This window comes from Podarcis gaigeae (assembly GCF_964106915.1).
Source record: "Podarcis gaigeae genome assembly, chromosome: 16".
Lineage (NCBI taxonomy): Eukaryota > Metazoa > Chordata > Lepidosauria > Squamata > Lacertidae > Podarcis > Podarcis gaigeae.
Window position 1 is genome coordinate 16,196,806 of NC_139693.1, and position 21,768 is coordinate 16,218,573.

General features: G+C 45.7%; 1 protein-coding gene across 4 annotated transcripts; it reads right to left on the bottom strand.

Annotated features, from left to right (window-relative positions):
- Nucleotides 1-740: 740 nt before the first annotated feature.
- Nucleotides 741-21,526, bottom strand: TMEM79 (transmembrane protein 79). 4 transcript variants are annotated; one of them, XM_083716527.1, is made up of 4 exons: nucleotides 21,408-21,526; nucleotides 8,001-8,979; nucleotides 5,747-5,960; nucleotides 741-3,234 (listed from the first exon to the last, which is right to left on the bottom strand). In XM_083716527.1, exons 2-4 carry the CDS (start codon nucleotides 8,758-8,760, stop codon nucleotides 3,018-3,020), a joined length of 1,191 nt encoding a protein of 396 aa, XP_083572653.1. In that variant the 5' UTR covers nucleotides 8,761-8,979; nucleotides 21,408-21,526; the 3' UTR covers nucleotides 741-3,017. The 4 variants fall into 4 exon arrangements, with proteins under 4 accessions (XP_083572653.1, XP_083572652.1, XP_083572650.1 ...); XM_083716526.1 differs by lacking the exon at nucleotides 21,408-21,526 and adding an exon at nucleotides 16,401-16,489; XM_083716524.1 differs by lacking the exon at nucleotides 21,408-21,526 and adding an exon at nucleotides 16,296-16,446.
- Nucleotides 21,527-21,768: the final 242 nt, after the last annotated feature.

A 21,768-nucleotide genomic window follows, 5' to 3' on the forward strand; every position in this document is an offset into this window, starting at 1 on the left:
GCCTGCAGAACGGAATGGCGGTGCGAAACGGGTCATCTTGTCGACAGACAACCATTTCAGGCTATTTGGACCTGTAGGGGAAGTGCCAGGGCTAGGCGCTCCCCTGAAAAACCCCCACGGAAGAGTGGGATCTTGAGGGGACCAGCTGTGTGGTGGGGGGGGGGGGAGAAGCATTTGTTTAAAAAGAATAGCTTCATGATTTAACTATGATTAACTATGCAATGGCATAGTTGTGATCAGTACAGTACACACACAAATAGAAAATGATAAGAAATAACATAGGTTATGTAATATTCTTAAAATATACTAGTGCCTTCAATGAAAAGTATATCATCCAAAAATAGAGAAATTGCATTATTACTCCTATATAGATGATATTACATGCCTGCCAGGTTGCAAAGAGAATTTACCAGCCGCTTGCTGGAGAGGATTTAAGGGACGGGGAGGATGTTGCTGCATGGGGTGGCAATGCCTAGCAGCACAAGATTTATGAGTAAAGGTCTTAGCTCCTCCATAGCACCAGACCCAGGTTTAGCCTTGCCATCACTTCCCCCCACCTGAGAAAACTCTGCAAAATATGTTATATAAGGACCTAATGATCCACCTAGTAACAGCAACTAGGCTGGAATTTGTCTGGCATTGGAGACAGCATTCCCACTTCACCTTAAAGGTTAGCAGCTGTAGAAAAAGTCACGTCACCAACATGAGCAGTTTGGAAAGCTCTGGCTTAGGACAACAAATGGTTTTTAAAACAATATTTATCACAGCATGAGTCAAAGACAAGTGTTCCACAAACAACTGGGCCTCCTTTAAAGGCCTTCACATTCCGAGATGGAGCTATGGGGCAGCTGTATCTCTAGAGCACACAGTCCATGTACATCCTCAACAGCAGCCTCAGAAGGATCTCGGAAGTCTCTGCAGAGGTGTTGCCACTTGGTGGAGGGAGCCTCCTGGGACGCGGGTAGCGCTGTGGGTTAAACCACAGAGCCTAGGACTTGTCGATCAGCAGGTCGGTGGTTCGAATCCCCGCTGCTCCTGCCCACCTAGCAGTTCGGAAGCACGTCAAAGTGCAAGTAGATAAATAGGTACCACTCTGGCGGGAAGGTAAACGGCGTTTCCATGCGCTGCTCTGGTTCGCCAGCAGCGGCTTAGTCATGCTGGCCACATGACCCAGAAGCTGTATGCCAGTTCCCTCGGCCAATAAAGCGAGATGAGCGCCGCAACCCCAGAGTCGTCTGTGACTGGACCTAATGGTCAGGGGTCCCTTTACCTTTACCTATGCAAGAGAAGCATCCTGGAAGGAGGCGGCTCCTGGCTGTCACTGGGTGTGGCATCTCAGAAATCCAAGACATAGGAAGAGCCCTGCTAGATCAGGCTAACAGCCCAAGTAGTCCAGCATCCAGTTCTGACAGCGGCCAGCCAGGTGCCCCCAACGGGACCTTAGTACCCTCTCCTGTAGCCTCCGGCAACTGGTACTTTAAGGGCAGTTGAAGAGGTAATATAGTCCCCACGGACCAATGTTTAACTCAAAGGTTGACAGGTCAGGAACGTCCCAGATCCTGAGACTTCAGGACTCAAACCTGAGACCAAGGGGTGGCCCTGTGGTGGGAACCCTGGTGGTTCTTGCTCTGCATTTCCTCCTATCACTGAACCCTGGAGACGGAGGTTAATTGGGAGAGAGGAGGCAGGAGTAAAGGTTGGAAAGCCCCTTTCCCAAGAGTCTGTGCAATAACTGGCAGAAACAGAGGTTAATTGGGAGAGGGGAGGGAGAGGGTAGACCACCACCCCATAGTGTATGTGCAATAATTTGCAGCCAGGTCCTGCCGGGCTGAAGCTTGCTATCTGCATACACAGTCCTCTTTTATGCTTTTTTATTAATTGCACTTGCTCAAGCCTTCCCTTTGCCACTTAGCAGGGGTCCAAGCCTTCCCTTTGCCACTTAGCAGGGGTCAGGCAAACCTGGAGACTTCAGGCCAGTCCTGGAGATCCAGCAACCCAATTCCATTCTACCTCTGCCTTAGGCTGGCTTTGGACTGGGACACTGATCTCTCTGACCAGACAAACTTTGCAGCCCAGATTCTTGTTGGCTGGAAGCATGCCTCATATCCAGGTTTTCCTATGAATCTAGGTGCACGTTGGGTCATGTGACAAGGAATCGATGGATTCAAATGACAAGAAATGAAACATCAAACATCAAGAAAAACTTTCTGATGGCAAGAGCTATTCAGCAGCTTAACGGACTATCTCGGAAGGTGGCAAACTCTCTTTCCCTGGAGGATTTTAAGAAGAAGTCGGATGGGCATCTGCCAGGGATTTTTTAGCTGTAATCCCTGAATTGCAGGGGGTTGGACTAGATGATTCTTGGGGTCCCTTTCAATGCTACAATTATATGGTTCTATGTAGTGTCCATTTCCTGCACAGCCTGGCCGTACCACAAGCATTTCTGGGTAACTCTGATTTCCTCCTACTTCCAGGAGATGATGACCTACAAATTGTGCTTTTTTTCCTTTAAAAAAATGTTTAGGGGTCTTCTCATTTTGACTCAAGAAAACCACCATTTTATAATTCAAATCGGGGGAAATAAATACAGTAAATGGACAAAAGTACAAAGATTCACAAAATGTTTAGGGATATGCGTACCCCTGCATTCCCCCAGATAAAAGCACTGCCTACAAACGTCCCTGCCTTCAGACTTCTCACACAATAAGGCTACCTGCACTTCAGATTTCAACTTTGCAGCTGGTCTAGAATAAGCTTCAATATTATAGGATACAATTTGGCCCCTGTTTTGAGGACAAAGTGGGCTCAAAGTAATGGGGAAGAGGGCTCTTGCCCTACAGGTGTACCAAACATTAGGACTACAGCAGGGGACGGTGGGCACCCCGTCAGGTAGTAAGACCAGAGTGCCATCATGTATAATGTCCATTGGGTCAAGGCCAGTGTCCAAGGCAAGGCAGCGGCCATCCAAGAGAGGGGGCCTGGGCTGAGGCCTCTCCCCCTCCCCCCGCCTGCCCTCTTCAGCCCCAGAACCGAGGCTTGGGGGCTGCCAGGCGCTGCTCCTTCTCTTGGGAGGACTTGTCACTGCTGTCGGCCACAGCAAACATGTTCTCTGGATCCAGGATGAACATGCTGTAGAGGTTGAACAGCAGCATGGTGAAGAGGGGCAGGAACGTCAGGCCGAATCCGAAACCACGGAAGGAGCGGCCCATGGCGTAGGCTAGCCAGTAGAGGAGCCTGGAGGAAATTAGGGGAAAGGGGGGGAGGGAGGAGAGAAAGCAAGCAAGAAGAGGGTCAAAAGATGACCGTGATTGTTATGTATTCAGTGGTCTCTGTTTGCCTGAGCTTGACTTTTGGACTGAGCCCCTGTGTTCTGATTCGATACATGATAACCAATCACAGGACATTTCAGGATTTGGGCCTCTGCCATTGGCCCTTAAACTCTGAGTTATGATTCGCAGCTTGGAAGTTTGGACAGCCAATCATGTTGGGAATGGGAGTGGCCCAGGCCTTCAGAAATGTATATAAGCAGTTGCTTTGCCCCTGTTGTTCAGTTGTTAGTTCAATGAAGGTTCTAGCTGTTATCACTGTGTCTTGCCTTGTGGGAACCCACTGACACTTCAGTGATGTTAGATGCCGTCACTACCTTGAAGATGAAAAATGGAGATTTAACTGGCTTTTGTGGGACAGTGCAGCAGGGAAGGGGTAGCCCCAGTGGTACCTCGGGTTAAGTACTTAATTCGTTCCGGAGGTCCGTTCTTAACATGAAGCACCACTTTAGCTAATGGGGCCTCTGGCTGCTGCTGCGCCGTCAGAACACAATTTCTGTTCTCATCCTGAAGCAAAGTTCTTAACCTGAAGCACTATTTCAGGGTTAGCGGAGTCTAACCTGAGGTACCACTGTATAGTGATTAGTGCGTTGGACTAGGGCTCAGGAGACCAGGGTTCAAATCCCCACTCAGCCACAAAGTTCATTGGGTGACCTTGGGCCAGAACCTGCCTCACAACCTAACCTACCTCACAGGGTTCTTGTGAGGATAAAATGGAGAGGAGGAGAAGTCTGTAGGCCATCTTGAGCTCCTTGGAGGAAAAAGCTGGCATATAATCAACCGCCGGTCTCCCAAGGAATATTAGACAACGTGCCTAAAACTCAGCCTCACCTCTAATGAGCTAGATTAAACTGGCTGGTCACCTGCTGGTGACCCCCACCCAGTTTCCCCCTCCTGCCAAACAGAGCAGGAAGATGGGGGCATAAAATCCTTTAGACTGAGACAGACCCTTCTAGGTCAGTACTACCTGCAGGGCCACCAGCCCTTCCATTAGGCAAACGGAGGCAGCCTGAGTGCCCCCCTGGTCTTGCAGCTTTTATCTGCTGGGCTGTCCTATCACCACCTGCCCAGTGAGGCTCTCTCCTTGTCCTGCTCGAGGATCTTCCTTCAGAGCAAGGCACTCTGCCTAGAGGGGCCCTGAAAGTGCATTTGCTGTAGCAGCTAATGATGGGAAGCAGGGCGGGGGGGGGGGGAGGAGAGGTATTCTAGGCTGCATTAGCCCCCGAAGCAGACTGTGGCAGCAGCACAGGTACTTTCATAGGATCCTAGGCAACTGCCTTATACTGGTCCAGTTAGTGTGGTGTAGTGGTTAAGAGCGGTGGAGTCGTAATCTGGTGAACTGGGTTTGATTCCCCGCTCCTCCACATGCAGCTGCTGGGTGACCTTGGGCTAGTCACACTTCTCAGCCCCACTCACCTCACAGAGTGTTTGTTGTGGGGGAGGAAGGGAAAGGAGAATGTTAGCCGCTTTGAGACTCCTTCGGGTAGTGATAAAGCAGGATATCAAATCCAAACTCTTCTTCTTCTTCTTCTTCAGTATTGCCTACACTGGCTGGCAGCAGTGGCTCTCCAGGGTTTCAGGTGGGTTTCTCTCCCAGCCTTACCTGGAGATGCCAGCAGGGACTGAAGGTTTGGGCAATTAATGATTGGGAGTTGCTGTGCCATTAAACTTCAGATAACAGACTTTACAACATCCTGGTTTGGAATGGAGTCAGAGGAAGCTGCGCTGATAAAAAGACAGTTGGAAAAATATATACTAACTAAGATGTATTCGACGGATGAAAGTAAATGATGTTTGATGTGATTGAGAATCGTGGACTCAAGGGCGGAGAATTATAAATCGTCAAAATCGAGATGTGGGAAATATGGAAACAATGAGGAGAGGCAGGACTGAGATGTGGAGATACGCTTCAGACATCTAGACCGTGGGGAGCTCTGAAAAATTAATAATTATAATTTGGACTATAATTTGGTCTTTTTATTTTAGTTTTTTATTTCAATTGGAGTATTATGATTGGGTATATTAATTGGATGTTTTTTATTGGGAAATCAATAAAAAATTTTTTTTTAAAAGAACCTGCGACCTTCTCCATGAGAAGCAGGTGCTCTGTCACTGAGACACAACCCAGAGTCTGCTTTCAAAGCCAACCTGCCCAGACCGTCTTGCTCAGGGAGAGGAATAGGGGCCTCCTAGCATCTCTCTGCACCCTTAACAAACCACAGCTCCCAGGATTCTTTGCGGGGAGAAGCCATGACTCTTTGAAGTGGTACCCTAGTGTTTTAAAAATGGATGGTGTGGACCTGGCCATGGCTGCTGCATTAGGGGCCTCCAGACAAGGAGGCTCTGCTGGGGCTGCTGTTGAAATTGTGCCTGTGCTGCCACCACTAACCATTCGTTGCGTTTCTGCTTTTCTCTCTTACCGTGAAATGGCAAAGAGGGCTGTCAGCAGAGGGATGAGCTTGAGGCCTTCCTGGGGCAGGTAAGTGGAGAGGACGGAGATGTTGAAGAAATACAGGATGAAGAGCTGGACCGACTGGGAGACGTAGTGGCGGTGGATCTCCACCTCCCGGCGCAGCTCGCCAAAGGGCTGCAGGGAGGAGAAGCAGATCCGCGAGACCCCGTACACGATCATACCTGCAGAATGAAGAGAGAGAGAGAGTGCATTCACACACCTGAACATGAAGATGCAGTGGACTTCAAAGGATGCCAGGACCCTGCATCCCAGGACATCTGCTTCCGAGCTGCATTCAAGGCCCTCGTATTAATTTACAAAATCCAGAACACCTAAACCCTTTTATTCCAGCTCAATCACCAATATGATCTGCAGGAACGTCTTTGACTATTCCCCAAGCTGGCAAGGCTCATTTGACAACTAGAAAACAAACCTTTAGTTTAGTGGTTCCCAGACTTTCTCAGGGACCTGCCACCTTGGTTCCATAGACCTGGTTCCAAGGGCCACATTCACACCATCCATTGAAAACATTGTGACACCACTTTAAACAGTTGTGGCTTCACTGAAAAGAATTCTGGGAAGTGTAGTTCATTAAAGGTGCTGAGAATAGTCAGGACACTCCCTATTCCTTTCATACTGGGAATTGTAGCCCTGTTAGCAACTGTTTTGAGCAGGCTATTGGGCAAGTGATTTGGTTAAAACTGGGAGGGGACAAGAGGAGGCATTTGTAAGAAATCCCTCTTTTAGTGTGGCAGCACTTACACTATGGAACTCCCTGCCTATTGACATCAGACATATACAAGAGAAGCAAGACCACTCTAGGGACCAGGGTAGAGAAGAGGTGGGTTGTTGATATTGCAAGCATTGGCCAATCAGAACTGTGCAACATTAAGTTCTACTGGAAATGGCACAACTAGTTTTTCCTCCAATCTTAGTCCTGGGCAGGGAATCCTAGATCCATTTGCAACATGATGTAGATGCCCTTTGGAATCACAGGTCCGATATTTAAATAGCATCCTCATTCAGCATAGCATCATGTACAGAGTAAAGCGAGAACAGGTCCCAGCTTGATCTGCCAGAAAAAGCAAGTCTGTTTACACACCCTCAGAATATCAACACGGAAATCAAACAATAAAAAGCCCTGAAGAATATTACAGGTCGGGGTTGGGCATCGCCTGAGAAGCGCATTTGTTCACCTATTGCACAAATGCAAATTCTGGGATCTGGCACAAGAGTGTACATATATTTAATTGCTCTCTGCTTTTATGAGCAAGTTTATAGTTTCCATAGTTTCTATGATCTCAGGCCAGAGAGGGAGAGCAAGAACGGTCGTCAGTATTGGTGGGGAAAGTTCTCAGCGCTAGCAGAAGCCATTATGCAAAGTGTGGAAATAGATTAAAGTGTGCTAGATTTGCATAACTGATACAAGTCAGCAGCTGGTACATTTGGGATACTGAGGAGGAGCAAGAATGGGGGAAACTGGACTGCAGGGGTCAAATGAACAACAGGACGGGGGTCAAAAGAGGCCCTCTCTTTCCAGCCCTCAGGACTCCCCTCAGGTCACACCTCCTCACACCAGGCAAACCCCCCTCCTTGGTCCTATTTTGCACCCTAGAATCATAGGGGTGGTACCCCATTTAATCCACCCTCCTGCAATGCCCTCCTTGAGTACTTTTGTCCTTGAATTCCAACCATGCCTTTCGCTCGCCCAGTTGGAAGAAGAAGAGTAGTTTGGATTTGATATCCCGCTTTATCACTACCCACAGGAGTCTCAAAGCGGCTAACATTCTCCTTTCCCTTCTTCCCCCACAACAAACACTCTGTGAGGTGAGTGGGGCTGAGAGACTTCAGAGAAGTATTACTAGCCCAAGGTCACCCAGCAGCTGCATGTGGAGGAGCGGGGAAGCAAACCCGGTTCACCAGATTACAAGTCCACTGCCCTTAACCACTACACCACACTGGTTCTCTCAGTTGGAAGATAGAGGTGTGTGTGCAACTATGTGTAAAAACCAGCCTACTATATACAAAGGTACAATTCACACTTGTGGTTCTGCCATCTTTTACCTCTGGCACCTGCCCCACCCCCAGGCAAGTGGCCCTTGACCAGATTCCTAAAAGGGAATGTGGCCCTCAGCCTGAAAAGGCTTCCCAAAGGCTTTTTGGCCAAACTTGGCAGGGAAACCCTTTCTCCCCTGGAGCAAAACCCACAACCAGACACTTACCTACGATGATTGGGAAGGTGGCAAAGACGCCGCAGCGCATGGTGTAGACCAGGCGGGAGCTCATGGTGGGCATGAAGGGCGCATCAAAGGGCAAGAAGACATATGCCCCGTAGATCAGGCAGGGGAAGATGACGGCGGCTCCAATCATGGAAGCCACTGCTTTGAGGTTGGCTGAGCTGCAGGTGCCGTTTTGAAGGCAAGGCCACCTCTCGGTGCAGGTCTTGCCTGGCTTCCCCTCGTAGCTGGGCGAGTCGTCAAAATGAGCCGAGTAGCCACGGGAGATGAAGTTCTGCTTCTCGAGGGCGGCGTTCTCCCTCTCGCAGCGGATAATCTCATCCTCTTCATCGTACGCTGGGTACCATTCCTTTTTCTCGGTTACTGGCGTGCGTTCGATGCAGTAGGGGTCAATGGGGATGAAGACTTGGGCCGCCACCGCAGGCATGCAGTTGTCATCCTCTTTCTCCTCCTCCTCCTCCTTCTCCACCACCACTTGGGTAGCAGGAACTCCAGAGAAGGCCTCACTGTCCACACCAGGCCCCATAATGGCCTCTTCCCTGCTCCCCTCAGGACTTGGTCTGGAGTCAGTCTCCAACGTTTCCAGCGTTGGCGTCTCACAAGACGTATCATGACGGGCTTGATCCCATGGCAGGGTCGCCTCAGAATTCTGCTCTGGGGTGTAACTTGTCACTTCCTGGTTCTCAGGCGGGTCCTTTCCCAAAGCTACCATCACCATCTCCTCCAAAGGGATAGCAGCCGCCATTTTGGGACCTCCAGGAAGATCTCCAGCAAGTTTGGACTTCTTCTCAAGGGGACAGTTGCATCCAGTGGGCTTCTCAAGCTAGCGCGCCATAACAGCAATTTATCCCTGGTCCTGATGACTCCCTGCTTCCGGGAGAGCAATTTAGATCTGGAAAGCGGAGGTGCAATCTGTTTCTGGACAAGTTTATAGCTAGGCTCGCCTCATCTTCTCCATCTGTCTCTACAAAGGGGTGGAAAAGCATACAACATGACTCAGTTTAAAGGCAGCCATTATAGGACTGTTCTATAAAACCAGGCTTCCCAACTCAAGCAAATAACAACAGTGGAAAAAGCTTAAGGACATAAAAATGTAAGAAAAGCCTGTTGGATCAGGCCAAAGGGGGGCCAAGCAGATGATTGTATTTACAAGCATTACTGCCTCTGACTATGGAGGCAGAGCATAGCCTCCTCCTCCTCTATGAATTTGTCTAATCCTCTTTTTTTAAAGCCGTCTACTGCCTCCAGTGGGAGGGAGTTCCATATGTTACCTATGACGTTCTTTTATCTTGTCCTGAATCTTCCAATGTTCAGCTTCATTGGAAGTCAACAAGTCGTAGCTTCAAGAGGGAGAAAAACTTATCTCTATCCACTTTCCCAATGCCAAGCATAATTTTATAAACTTCTATCACGTTGCCTCTTTCTTGGCTTTTCTCTAAAAACTAAAAAAAACCCCAAATGCTGCAACCTTTCTTCATTACGGTTACCCTTTTGTGAACCTTCAACCTTGGCACAGACAGTCTTGACTCATGAGAATCAATAAGGGCTCTCATGAGCGCCAATGACAGAACTGTAACCCTGGGTTAATATTTAGAAGGGAAATGACCAGCCTCGATCGTGAAACGGAAGCCACAGACTTGTGAGCTGGATGCCCGGGCTACTAAATCCAGATCAAGCAGGACTAGGTAGGCTCTGGTTACTCAGCGATGATGAACTGGGCTGTCACCTAGCCAGAAACCAGGACCCGGCCCAAACAGAATGCTACCTTCCTGGCCTGTTGTAAGAAGACTTGGAGGATTATAAAGCCAGGAGGAAAAAGGGAAGGAGCCACACCCCACAACTCTACCCATTTTCCCTAGCTACTCTCATGATTCCAGCTACAACCCAGGACACCAATGTGGCATCACTTCCCTCCAAATTACTCATCATGGCCTCTTGGGTGGAACATTTGGCTTAACACTGTCTGCTACCGAGCCGGGTCCCTTGTATTAATTTTAATAGTGCTGTTTTTATCATCTATACTTTAATATATTTATTTGTGAGTTCCATAGTTTAACTATGTGCTGCGAGAAAAGTTCTTTCTTTTATCTGCCCTGAATCTTCCAACATTCAGCTCTGTTGAATGTCCACAACTTCTAGTCTCACGAGAGAGGGAGAAAAAAATTCTCCCTTAATCACTTTTTCCACCCCAAGCATAATTCTATAAAAGTCTGTCGCTGAAGTACCTTAGCAGTACTTTTTTTCCTTTTCCTTTTGTACCTTAGCAGTACTAAAAAAAAAAAACAAGCAAAAGAATTCATGAGCTCAGATTTCTTTAAATCTGTTTGTCTTCTGTTAGTGATTTCAGAGTTCTAGATCTCGCTGGCCAATGATCTTTCCATCCCTACTGTAAAATATCACCTGCACATTGGCCTTCCCTAACCTGGCGCTCTTTAGATGTCTCACGCTACAACTCCCATCAGTCATGCTTATTGGGGCTGATGGGATTTATAGTCCAAAACACCTGGAGGGCTCCAGGATGGCAAAAGCTGATAGACGTCAAAACATGTATATATGAAGTAATAACAAATAAGGATTTTGCAAAAGTGCAACCACATTTGGACTATTCTGTACAGGAGGTCACCTCACCGCAAAAAGGATATTGTGGAGTTGGAAATGGTTTAGAAAAAGGACCTCAAAATGATCAAGGGGATGGGATGACTGCCCTATAAGGAGACGTGGCAGTGTTTGGGATTTCTTACTTTAGAGAAAACGTGGGTAAGACGTGAAATAGAAGTTTATAAAATTATTTGAGGCACGGAGTAAGTTTTTCCTCCTCTCTCACAACACTAGGATTTGTGGGCTTCCAATGAAGCTGAATGTTGGAAGGTTCAGGGCAGAGAAAAGAAAGTCCAGTGTTAAACTCGCTCCCACAGGAAGGCAGAGATTGCCATTTGTTTGGGTAGCTTTAAAAGATTAGACAAATTTATGGAAGAGAGGGCGGTCGACAGCTGCTAGTCACAATGGCTATGCTCCGCCTCCACAGCAGAGATAATAATAATAATTTTATTATCTACACCCCACCCATCTGGCTGGGTTTCCCCAGCCACTCTTCTGAATACCAGTTGGTGGAAACTGTTACGTTGTGGGTGAACATATCAGACGACACAGCGATTCTTCAGACAGCTCTTGTTTATTCAGAACTGAACTGAAGGGTTTAGCCAACCTGCATATATGGAGCTCAACTACAAAGCAACAGTAACAATTTTCTGTAACTATCCAATCACTGAACGTCACTTTCAATTCCTTATTTGCATATGCTGACCTGAGTGAAAACTATCTACAATTTCCCCCTGCAGGTCCAGGGTGAGAACTTCAGTACAGTACATAACAGAAACCACAGGTGGGATCAGAGCTCTTGTGCTTGAATCCTCCTTGCTGGTTTCCCACCGGGAATTGTTTGGTCATTGTTAGAACAGGATGCTGCACTACATGGACCACTGGACTGATCCAGCTGGCTCAATCTTATGCAATGGGGCTCTAAGGAGAGGCTGCCTTTGCTGTGAAGGGACATTGCCCTGAGCTATGAATGCACCAGTGCAGGCCCTGTGGAAAGGTACTGGTGCCTGTGTTGGCCTTGGAGATCTGGAGACAGGCTGGACAGCCTCAGCCAGTTGGGTGCCCTTAGTGATGAAACAGTTTGACCGGGTCAGCTATTGGTCAATGCAGCCTGCAGTCCCAAAAAATATTAGCCGCTCTTGCCTTGGCTCCCTTAAATGAAAGGAAGCTGCTTGTTTTGTTTTTAAAAGCTGGAATTGTAGAATTGAATTTTATAGTTCCATGAAACACCTGCTGTCTTGTTCAAAATCACTGTCCAGTCTGCTGCTAAAACAAAAAATAAAGGCAGCTTATTTTCAGCTGAAACAGGCAAGTCTAGGGTGGCTAATCTTGTTGGGGCCCCGGCCGCAGTGACCCATGGCTGACCCTCACAGAGGGGAGAGATGCTTGTCAAAGTGGGCATGGCAATAAGTCAGTGTTCAAAGACTGCCTCCCAAAAGGGTACATGAGAGAGGGGTCAGTAAATGTACAATGCAGAAAACCGTGCCATGTTTTTATTTTTGCATTTGATTGAAGGCCCTAGCTGGAGAGGTCAGTGGAGACTGAACCAGGAATTTTCCGCATGCCAAGCGGGCACTCTGCCACTCAGCTATGGGTCATAGGTAAGGCAAGAGTAATGGGGGATGACATCAACTGAGCTCCTGCAAAAAAAAAGGAGGAGCGGGAAGGCAGGCAAGGTGGAAATTCCAGAACAGTTCCTGCAAATGGTCCCTTCCAACTCTATAATTCTACAACGCTATAAAACAGTCTGTTCTTTTAGGTGTTTTCCTGGGCAGCTGCCTCCAAGCCGTGAGTTGTTGATCAGGAATGACCGGCTCCATTAAATAACCGTCCTTCTCTCACCACCAATACGCAAAAAATCAGGATTATTATTATTTGTGGAACAGTATGGAAGCCATGCTCTCTATGTGGGGCTTCCTTTGCGCTCTATCCAGAAGCTGCAATTCGTGCATATAGGACACAGTCCTTCTAAGCATATAACATCCCTGCTCAGAAATCCACACTGGTTAAAAATTTGCTACCAGGCTAAGTTCAAGGTGTTACTATTAGCACATAAAGCCCTCAACAACTCGGGGCCGGTTTACCTAAGAGATTGCCTTACCCCGTATGTGCCCACCTGCTTAGACTGGTGGAAATGGCAATACTACAGGTGCCACGTAATACCCGTTCCACATTTGTAAGGACTCAGTCTGTTAGTTTGGCAGGACCTGCACTTTGGAACTCCCTGCCTGTTGAGATCAAGGAGGTGTCTTTACTATACTCTTTTCGGCACCTGCTAGAATTTTTTTTTTTTTAGACAAGCCAGCCCAGATGTTTAGAAAGTTGAGGAAATTTTAACCTTCTGGTTAAGATGGAAACCAGTCAGGCAGCTGGACCCAGAGCCTCATAGTATATGCGATTCATTTCAGTTTTAATTGTATCTATGCAGTCTTAAATCAGACTATTTTTGCATCTTGGAAAAGCAGCAGACAGCAGGTTAAAGATGTGGAGCTGTGTGGCTTGCTGCAATTAATAGAGTTTATGTCTAGTATTTTAACTTTTGTATGTTTTAAAGTAGGGTTGCTAATTTCCCTCGATTTTGTCATCTTTTTGTAAACCACTTTGAGGAGTTTTTTCTTACAACCAAGCAGCGTGTAATTTTTTAATTTCTTATTGAAATAAAAATAATATATAGGTTAGTTATTGTTCCCTATGAAGGGAACGATCATCACTGGCACTCTTGTAGGTGCCACACAATATTCTTTCTACACTTGATGTTTTAATGTGGAACCTCCCGCACTGTGGAACTCCCTGCCTTTTGACAGAGAAGTTCCTTTTTTGCACTCAAAAAGAGTGCATGTAAAAAAAACCCCAAACATGCTTGTTTAAACAAGCTCAGATACGCAGAGGATCAGCGTGTGCTTTAATTTGTTTTTAGTTTATTGCTGATTTTATTTTTATTTTCAAAATGTTTTAAATAGTTGTTTTTACCAAATAATTTTATTGTTTTATTCTTTCTGGAAACCACATTGAGTTTGTTTGTTTGTTGTTGTTTACAATTGTGCGGTGTATACACGTTATGGAAGAAAAGTAAATAGAATAAATCATTTGCTAAGCTTCTGCTCTGCACATAGAAGGTTCAAGGTTCTCCAAAAAGACACCTGCCAGTCAACAATGCTGGGCTCGGTACACAAACAGTCTGACTCTCTATAAGGTCCCTTCTTCCGTTCTTGTGAACAATGGAACTGCACCATTTAAAACAGCCAGCCGACAGCTGCTGCCTTATTAGGAAACGTTAAAACTGATAAGGAGAATTACTTTCCATTTGTACGGGGCTTTTTACATTGTCCCAATGCTCTTCACATACAGCAAACCACACTGAGTTTGGCTCTCACCATAGTTTAGAAGCCAAAACATGATTAGAACTTTGAAAATGTACAACAGGCAAACAGGGTCCTGATCAATTACTTATTTCATTTTTCTGCCTGCTCAATGTTCCTGGCTCAGATAGCTCTCATGCTGTCCTCCAGATACTGATTGATTGACTGATTGTATGTTTTTCAGTCACCTGCCCTTCTCCCTAAGGTCTCAGAGTGGGTTACAACAATTATAACAGAATATTAAAAACCAGTTAAAAGAGCTTACAACCACAACAGTAAGGTAAGTCTGAAAAACATACGCCTCAAGTGTCAAAAGCCAGGAGAAAGAGGCACATCTTCAGCATCTTCTGAAAGCTGTAAGGTAAGGGTGTCAGATGCTCCTCATATCATACCATATCTTAGGGGCTGCTACAGAGAAGGCCCTGTCCCTAGGCCACCACCTCCTGAAGATTTGAGAGTGGAATTACCAAGAAGTAATCTTAACACCCAAGAGAGTCTGTGGGGAAGGAGGCAACCTTAAAGGCATTTGAGGTCTGAATTGTTTAGGGCTTTAAATGCTAACATGAGCTCCTTGTATTGAACCCAGAAACAAATTGGCAGTCAGTGCTGCTCGTTTAAAACAGGAATAACTTGGGATATAAATGGAACCCCTGCCAGTAATCTGGCTGGACCAACTGAAGTCTCCAAGTCATCTTCAAGGGCAGCCCCATGCAGAGTTGTACTTTAGAACTACAAGTTCCAGCATCCCATGCTGGCTAGGGCTGATGGGAGTTGTAGTCCAACACATCTGGAGGACACCAGATTGGTAAAGAATGACAAAGATTAAACTTCGGGGTCCCTTCCAACTGTACAATTCTAGGCAACTGATATAAAAGAATTAAAACATCCAAATAGTACATCAGAAAATATATATATACACAGGTGAACCAGGCATTCTCATGACAGACTTGGGAAATAATATATAAATGCCAAATATATATAGGATCAGTTACAACAACAGGCTTGCAAAGTTAACAAGCTTCTGTCAACCTTGGAGAGAGTCAGAGACACGATATCTAAATAATGAAAATCTGGATAAAGTTCAGGCTCATACACCTTTCCAAAAGGAAAAGGGAACAGAAGGTGTTCTAGGCTGTTCTGGTGAGGAATTAATGAAATAAATGACGGGAGGTGAGTCATAACATTTATCTGTGGTAACATCACCTCTGACTACAATGCAATGTTGTGTTAGTTTGTCCACAAGCACAATCTTCAATCGGCAGAACTGGCACCATCACAAGTGCCACATAATACCCATTCTGCCTTTGTAAGAACTCGATATTCTAGTGTGGCAGCACCCAAACTCTGGAACTCCCTGCCTGTTGATATCAAGCAGGCGCCTTTTTTTCGGCACCTACTACAAACATTTTTGTTTAGACAAGCCTGCCTGAGATAGAATCATAGAACTGAAAGGACGTTTCGAAAGCTGATGCGAGCTTTCATCTGTTTTTTATTTATTCCTATTTTTACTTTTTGAAAACCTTAAATTATCAGGACTCAAGTCTTCTTATTTACAATTTTATTGCCTTCTTTTTTTTTGTAAAACACTTTGCGTGTTTGCTTCCAAATCCTATACCACTTTTGCATAGTTAACATACAGCCCTAGTCTGACTGGGAGTTGCACATTCTAAATGCGCCCAGAGGCCCCAAAAAGTTGGCAACCCCTCATTTGAAAACTAACAATTTAAAGCAGCAATCCTGTGTGCGTGCAGCTCAGTAGAGTTCCGTATCCAAAGCAAACATCCACAATATTGCTTCGTAATGCTGCCGATTCTATCTACACCTATCTGGGAGACCCATTGAGCATCACCATTTACCTCTTTTGAGTAAGGATCACAGAACTGTGTCTAGAATTTCCCTAGAGTAGAATTCCCTGTGCAATTCAGATGTGCAAAAAGATTTCTTCCTTTCTTACCTGGTTTTCTTTGTGTATCACTAACACACAGGTCTTATTTTAAAACTTTGGAGCCCAAAGCCTGTGGCATTTATTAAAAACACTGACCATTTTCTAGGAAATGCCAGTTTTCCCACCACACAAACACAACATGATGCTGGGGGGGAGATCACAACCGAAACACAATGGAAAATATTTCTGCAACCCGTCTATGTTTAGGAGAGAGGAAGAACCCAAGGTGGCTCCTATTTCTGAAGAGGAAAAGGTACAGAAGCAAATTAAAACAGGGCTTACCCAAATGGAGGAAGGCATGGCTCCCACAGTAGCGTCCCCACTTTCTGCTCCCTCCAAATCCCCTCTTCCCCAGCCTTCACGTCCCCCTTTTTTTACCTGGGGGGAAAAAACTGAGCTTGTTCCAAAAACCAGGAAGCAGATCCAGTTTAAGAACGGTTGTTCTCTATAGCGACTATAATTCTCTGGAAATGCTCACCTTACCCTCTGCTTTCGCTTGGACTTTCAAACCTGTTTAACCAGCCCAGGTGGAGCTGGGATTAAAGGGCCAGGGGGGTGGCTTGCCTGGCCCCACCCTCCAAGCCTCTGAGTTTTGAAACACATGCACATCCCTCCTGGAAAGTGTGGATGGAGTCGGCTAAGTCCCGCAAGTTCTGATCTCTCTTTTAAACATACACGCCAACTTTATTTATCAGTCAAAACAAAATAAATTCCTTCCAGTAGCACCTGGTATGAGCTTTCGTGTGCATGCACACTTCTTCAGATACACTGAAACAGAAGTTACCAGACCCTTCTATATAGTGAGAAGGTGGGGAGGGGTATTACTCAGAAGGGTGGTGGGAATGGGTGATTGGCAGATAGCTGTGATGAGCCTGTTTATTTATCAGTATTAGCCATTTATTCAGGGATCAGCAAACTTTTTCAGCAGCGGGCCAGTCCACTATCCCTCAGCCCTTGTGGGGGGCCGGACTATATTTTTTGCGGGGGGGGGGGGAATGAATGAATTCCTATGTCCCACAAATAACCCAGAGATGTATTTTAAATAAAAGCACACATTCTACTCATGTAAAGACACCAGGCAGGCCCCACAAATAACCCAGAGATGCGTTTTAAATAAAAGGACACATCCCACTCATGTAAAAACACGCTGATTCTCGGATGCAGGCTGGATTTAGAAGGTAATTGGGCCGTATCCAGCCCCCGGGCCTTAGTTTGCCTACTCATGCATTTATTCATTTCATTTCTATCCCGCCTTTCTTTCCAAGGGGATAGATGTGCTTCTCCCCCTCCTTTTTCAATCCCCACAACAACCCTGTGAGGTGGATTCAGGTCGGTAGCCATGTTGGTCTGAGGCAGTCGAAATAAATTAAAAAATTGTCCAGTACCACCTTAGAGACCAACCAAGTTCGTTCTGGGTATACTAAGCTTTCATGTGCACGCACACCTCTTCAGATACCTGTGAGGTAGATTAAGCTGAGAGGCAGTGGCTGAGCTCAAGGTCACCCAGGCAGCTTCATGGCAGCCGAGGCTGGATTTGAACCCTCATCTCTCCCAGGTCCTAGTTTGACATTCAAACCACTACACCATACTGGCTCTCAAGATCAGGCTCAGCCCTGATTTTAGGGCGCCTTACACCTGGAATTTCCAGGATATACACGGAATACCGCAGTAGGAAGCAGTGTCTGGATGGAAATGGGAGGTTGTCTGGGAAATCTGAACGTATGGCAAGCCATGTTGGCAGTGTCGCTTATGCTCAACAACTTTTTTGACCGCATTTTCACTTTTTGAAATATGGCAACCCTATTTTATGTGACTCCTTCTCCTCCTTTGTTTTATACTTCACAATAACGTCTCTTACTGTTTTGGTTTCAGGTAGCAACGCAGAGCAACCAAGAAGTTCCGTTTCTGAGTATGAGTGGGGTGTCGTTCAAAAGGGAAATTTCAGCATGCACAAAAAAAGTATACATTTCCAACAAAAGAGACACAAATCTTTGATTCCTGAGTATGCTAAAGGTATCCAAAATTAGAAGCGCTGGGGAAGGCAGCAGTATTATTATTTTTAATCACATGTTTTGATGGGGATTTCTTTTACTTCAGACCTGGGGATGGATGACCAAGTTGTGGGTGCACTCTAATGGACATTTTGCTGCCGCCCAGTCACACTTCACAGTTCAAGTGACTGTGAAGGAAACCAGAACAGCCAGCAGTTTTGGGAAGAGAAGTTTGTCTTTCACATTCCAGAGGACCGATGTGAGTGCTCGCTTCTGTGTCCCCAAAACACCTTCTGAACCTGTGTATTTGCAAATACCCCTCACAAAAACAATGCAATCGGTTTTGCCTCTTATGTCCTCTTGAAGTGTTAAGTTCTCTTCACCTTCCCACCATTTGAGAATGGCAAACATGTTTTTTGGTTTTGGTTTTAAACTGGTATCGTTTCCAGAGCTGAGCCAAGTCTGAGCATGATTCCTGTTGAGCAGAGTGCAGTTCTGCTGTCAGGTCAATATTTGTTTTGCCCAGTTGTATACAGGAGCCTGAGCCGAACAAGAGTTTGAACGGCAGGTTTCAAACTGCTGGGTCAACAAAGGCAAATTCCGGAGGGGAAGGCATGCAAACCTGCTAAGGTAACTCCTCAAAATGATTGATTTTTAACAGGCGAGGTGCAGGGGTAGGGGCAGGAATGCACAAACTGGCTAAAAGGCCACAAAATGCACGTGGCACAGTAAATCTGTGCCATTTTCAGGCTAAGCTCAAGTTTATATAAGGTATAAGATAAGTGCATTCACAATACAGTGATTGGTGATAACATTATGTTCCCAGAGTTTCCTGGGCTGTAGCTCAGTGAAAGAGTAAGTGCCTTGCATGCAGGAGAGCCCAAGTTCAATCAGCCATTAATTGGGAGCCATAAGGACTAGAAACTTGTACAGTATCTAGTTTTAGGAGGAGAGCTCTGGCTCACTGGCAGAACAGAAGGTCCCAGGTGGAATCTATGCATATATAAAAAACTGTGAAAATACTGAATTTGCCAATAGCTCACCATTGCCATCTAGTGTCACAGTTGTATAATGCACTTAAAATGCACTTAAAACATTATATTTGCAGCTGTATAGCTGAGTTCAATTCCCTGCCTCTCCAGATATGGCTGAAAATGTCCCCTGCCTGAAACCCTGGAGAGCCATTGCTGCCAGACAGTGTAGACAATACTGAGCTAGATGGAGCACCTGTAGTGGGAAATAAAAGCTTGGACCCAATGAAGTCCTAAACAAATGTAACTTACTGCAGTTTCACTATGAAGTTTCCCTTTTGAAGTCATTTTGCTGGAAGTCCAGTGACCCTGAGGTAAGGACTGGCAGACTGAACTTTTATCCGAACCGGCTTCTGAGCATCACTTTGGGTCAATGTCAAATTTATGTCAATTTATCCTTTTGAGTAGCAAATGGGAAATGATGGACACGTCACAAACAAATTTTACATGGTGGTTCCTGAGATCTAGGAGCATGTTTTCATCTATGTCTGTATTAAATTGGATGTCATTTTGAATCAAGGTGGCAGAGGAAGCTTTTTGGTTTCTTAGAATTCCGCTGGGTATGAGGCTTTGTGTGTGTGTGTGTGTGTGTGTGTGTGTGTGTGGTAGATGCAAATTTAGAAGTAATTACTATCATTGAAACAGAAACATAAGATAGTTGGTTAGATAGAGCATGGTGTTGATAATGCCAAGATTGCAAGTTCTCCCTCCACTTTTAAAAATAATAATATTATTTTCACATATCCAATTATTCCAACAACTGTATTTCCCCCAAATTTTTTCCTCCCATCTCCCCCTCATACCCCTCCCTCCCCCCTACGACTTCCCTCAGTTCCTCTTTCTGATTTATTAACACATATTATTCCCTGCATGTTATAAAAATGTAAAGATCCCTGGATTATCCATCTATTATATTAACAAATAAATTTGTGTACACTTATTCAACACTTGCCAGGGAGTCCAGTTCATTCTGTTGTTTCTTCAAATATTTTGTAAAAAGTTCCCATTCTTCTTTGTAGTCACAGTTGTCCTTCTCACGCAATTTGTACGTTAGTTTAGCCAATTCCACGTAGTCCATCAACTTCTCTTGCCATTGTTCTTTTGTCAGGATTTCTTCATTCTTCCATCCTTGTTCTATTAAAACACTTGCCGCCGTTGTTGCAATAATGCCAAGGTTGCAAGTTTGATCCTCTTATGGTACAGTTGTATATACCTGCATTGCAGAGGGTTGGACTGCTAGATTATCCCAACTCTACAATTCTAATGATTCTACACCTCCATACCCACTGGGCCTGCTTAGTGTTGTTGTTCGGGTGCTGCTAAGCCATTTAAGCCTTTTTGGGGTTATGTATATTTCATAGAATTGTAGAGTTGGAAGGGACCCCAAGGGTCCGCTAGTCCAACCCCCTGCAATGCCGGACTCTCAGCTAAAGCATCCATGACAGATGACCATTCAACCTCTGCTTAAAAACCCCCAAGAAAGAAGAGTTCACAACCTGCCAAGGGAGACCATTTAAACCAGATTTGGGCCAGGCAGCCCCACAAACAGAGGATTGCCTTCTCTGAAGAAGGACACATGGCCACCCTACTTTGAATGTAAGTGGAGAAACTGGGTGTTCTTTTCTTTCTGCAATCTGACTGAGCCAAGAACAATTATTAATACATATTAGCCTCCTCTCCACAAACTCTTTTCTATTAATTCATGGTGTTGGATTTAGTCAGGGATCAGTACCTGGTAGGGTTGCCATATTTCAAACAGTGAAAATACAGACAGAAAAGTTGTTGAGCTTTCTTTCGTTGAGGGCGGGCAGGCAAAGTTGTTGACCTTTTTTAAGCAAAATCGCAAAAAAAAGAGAAAAGAATAAAGTTTGCCATGAGTTGCCATACGTCCAGATTTTCCCATACATTTTTGTTTTTGATTTTTGCCCAGACACTGCTTCCGATTGCAGTGTTCCTTATATGTCTGGGAAATTCCCTAGTATGGTAACCCTAGTACTGGCAAACCTGGGCAGGTATTGGGGGCACCAGGACTCGGAGGGGGCTCATTGGTGCTGACCCCTGCCCCTTGTGAGCCAGTGTGGTGCAGTGGCTAGAGAATTTTGACTAGGACCTGGGTGACCTTGGGCCAGTCGCTCATAGCTGTCAACGTTTCCCTTTTTAAAAGGGAAATTCCCTTATTCCTTGCAAGAAAAGGGAAAAGTCGACAGCTATGCAAGTCGCTCTCTCAGCCTAGCCTACCTCACAGGGTTGTTGTGGGGATGAAATGAGGAGGGGCAGAACCACGTGAGCACATTCAAGTTCCTCCTTTTATTTTATCTATTTATTTAGCAACACACACACACTTTGATCGTAGTAACACCATTAGCAAATTGGCAACCAGCACTGGTCTCTGAGCAGAGGTGTTATAAGCTGCCAAGGTCTTGCTCCTGTGAGCAATTGCACTGCAGCATTCTGCATTAAGCCCTCACCTGGTTTAGCCAGCCAGTCGAAGCCATTCCTGGGGTGTGGCTGCTGTCGCATGCTGACAGCTTCTAGGAGCCATAGGTGAGAGCTGAGTGCAGGGTGGGGACCAAAGATGGACAAAAACTACCCCAGAAGAAATACGACATGGCCCCCACCAGTGTACCCCTCCCCTAACACCCCATACACGTATCATCATCATACTAATAATAAACCGCTGATTTCCTTCCTCCCCAATATGACCACGTTTGCTTGGCAACCGATTATGTTGTCAATAAAGTTTATTTGAATGCAGTTTGAAGCTGGAAGAGCGGCCATCTTGCCCTTACTATAGTCCTGGCAAATCTTATGGGAAAGGAAACGCGCTTA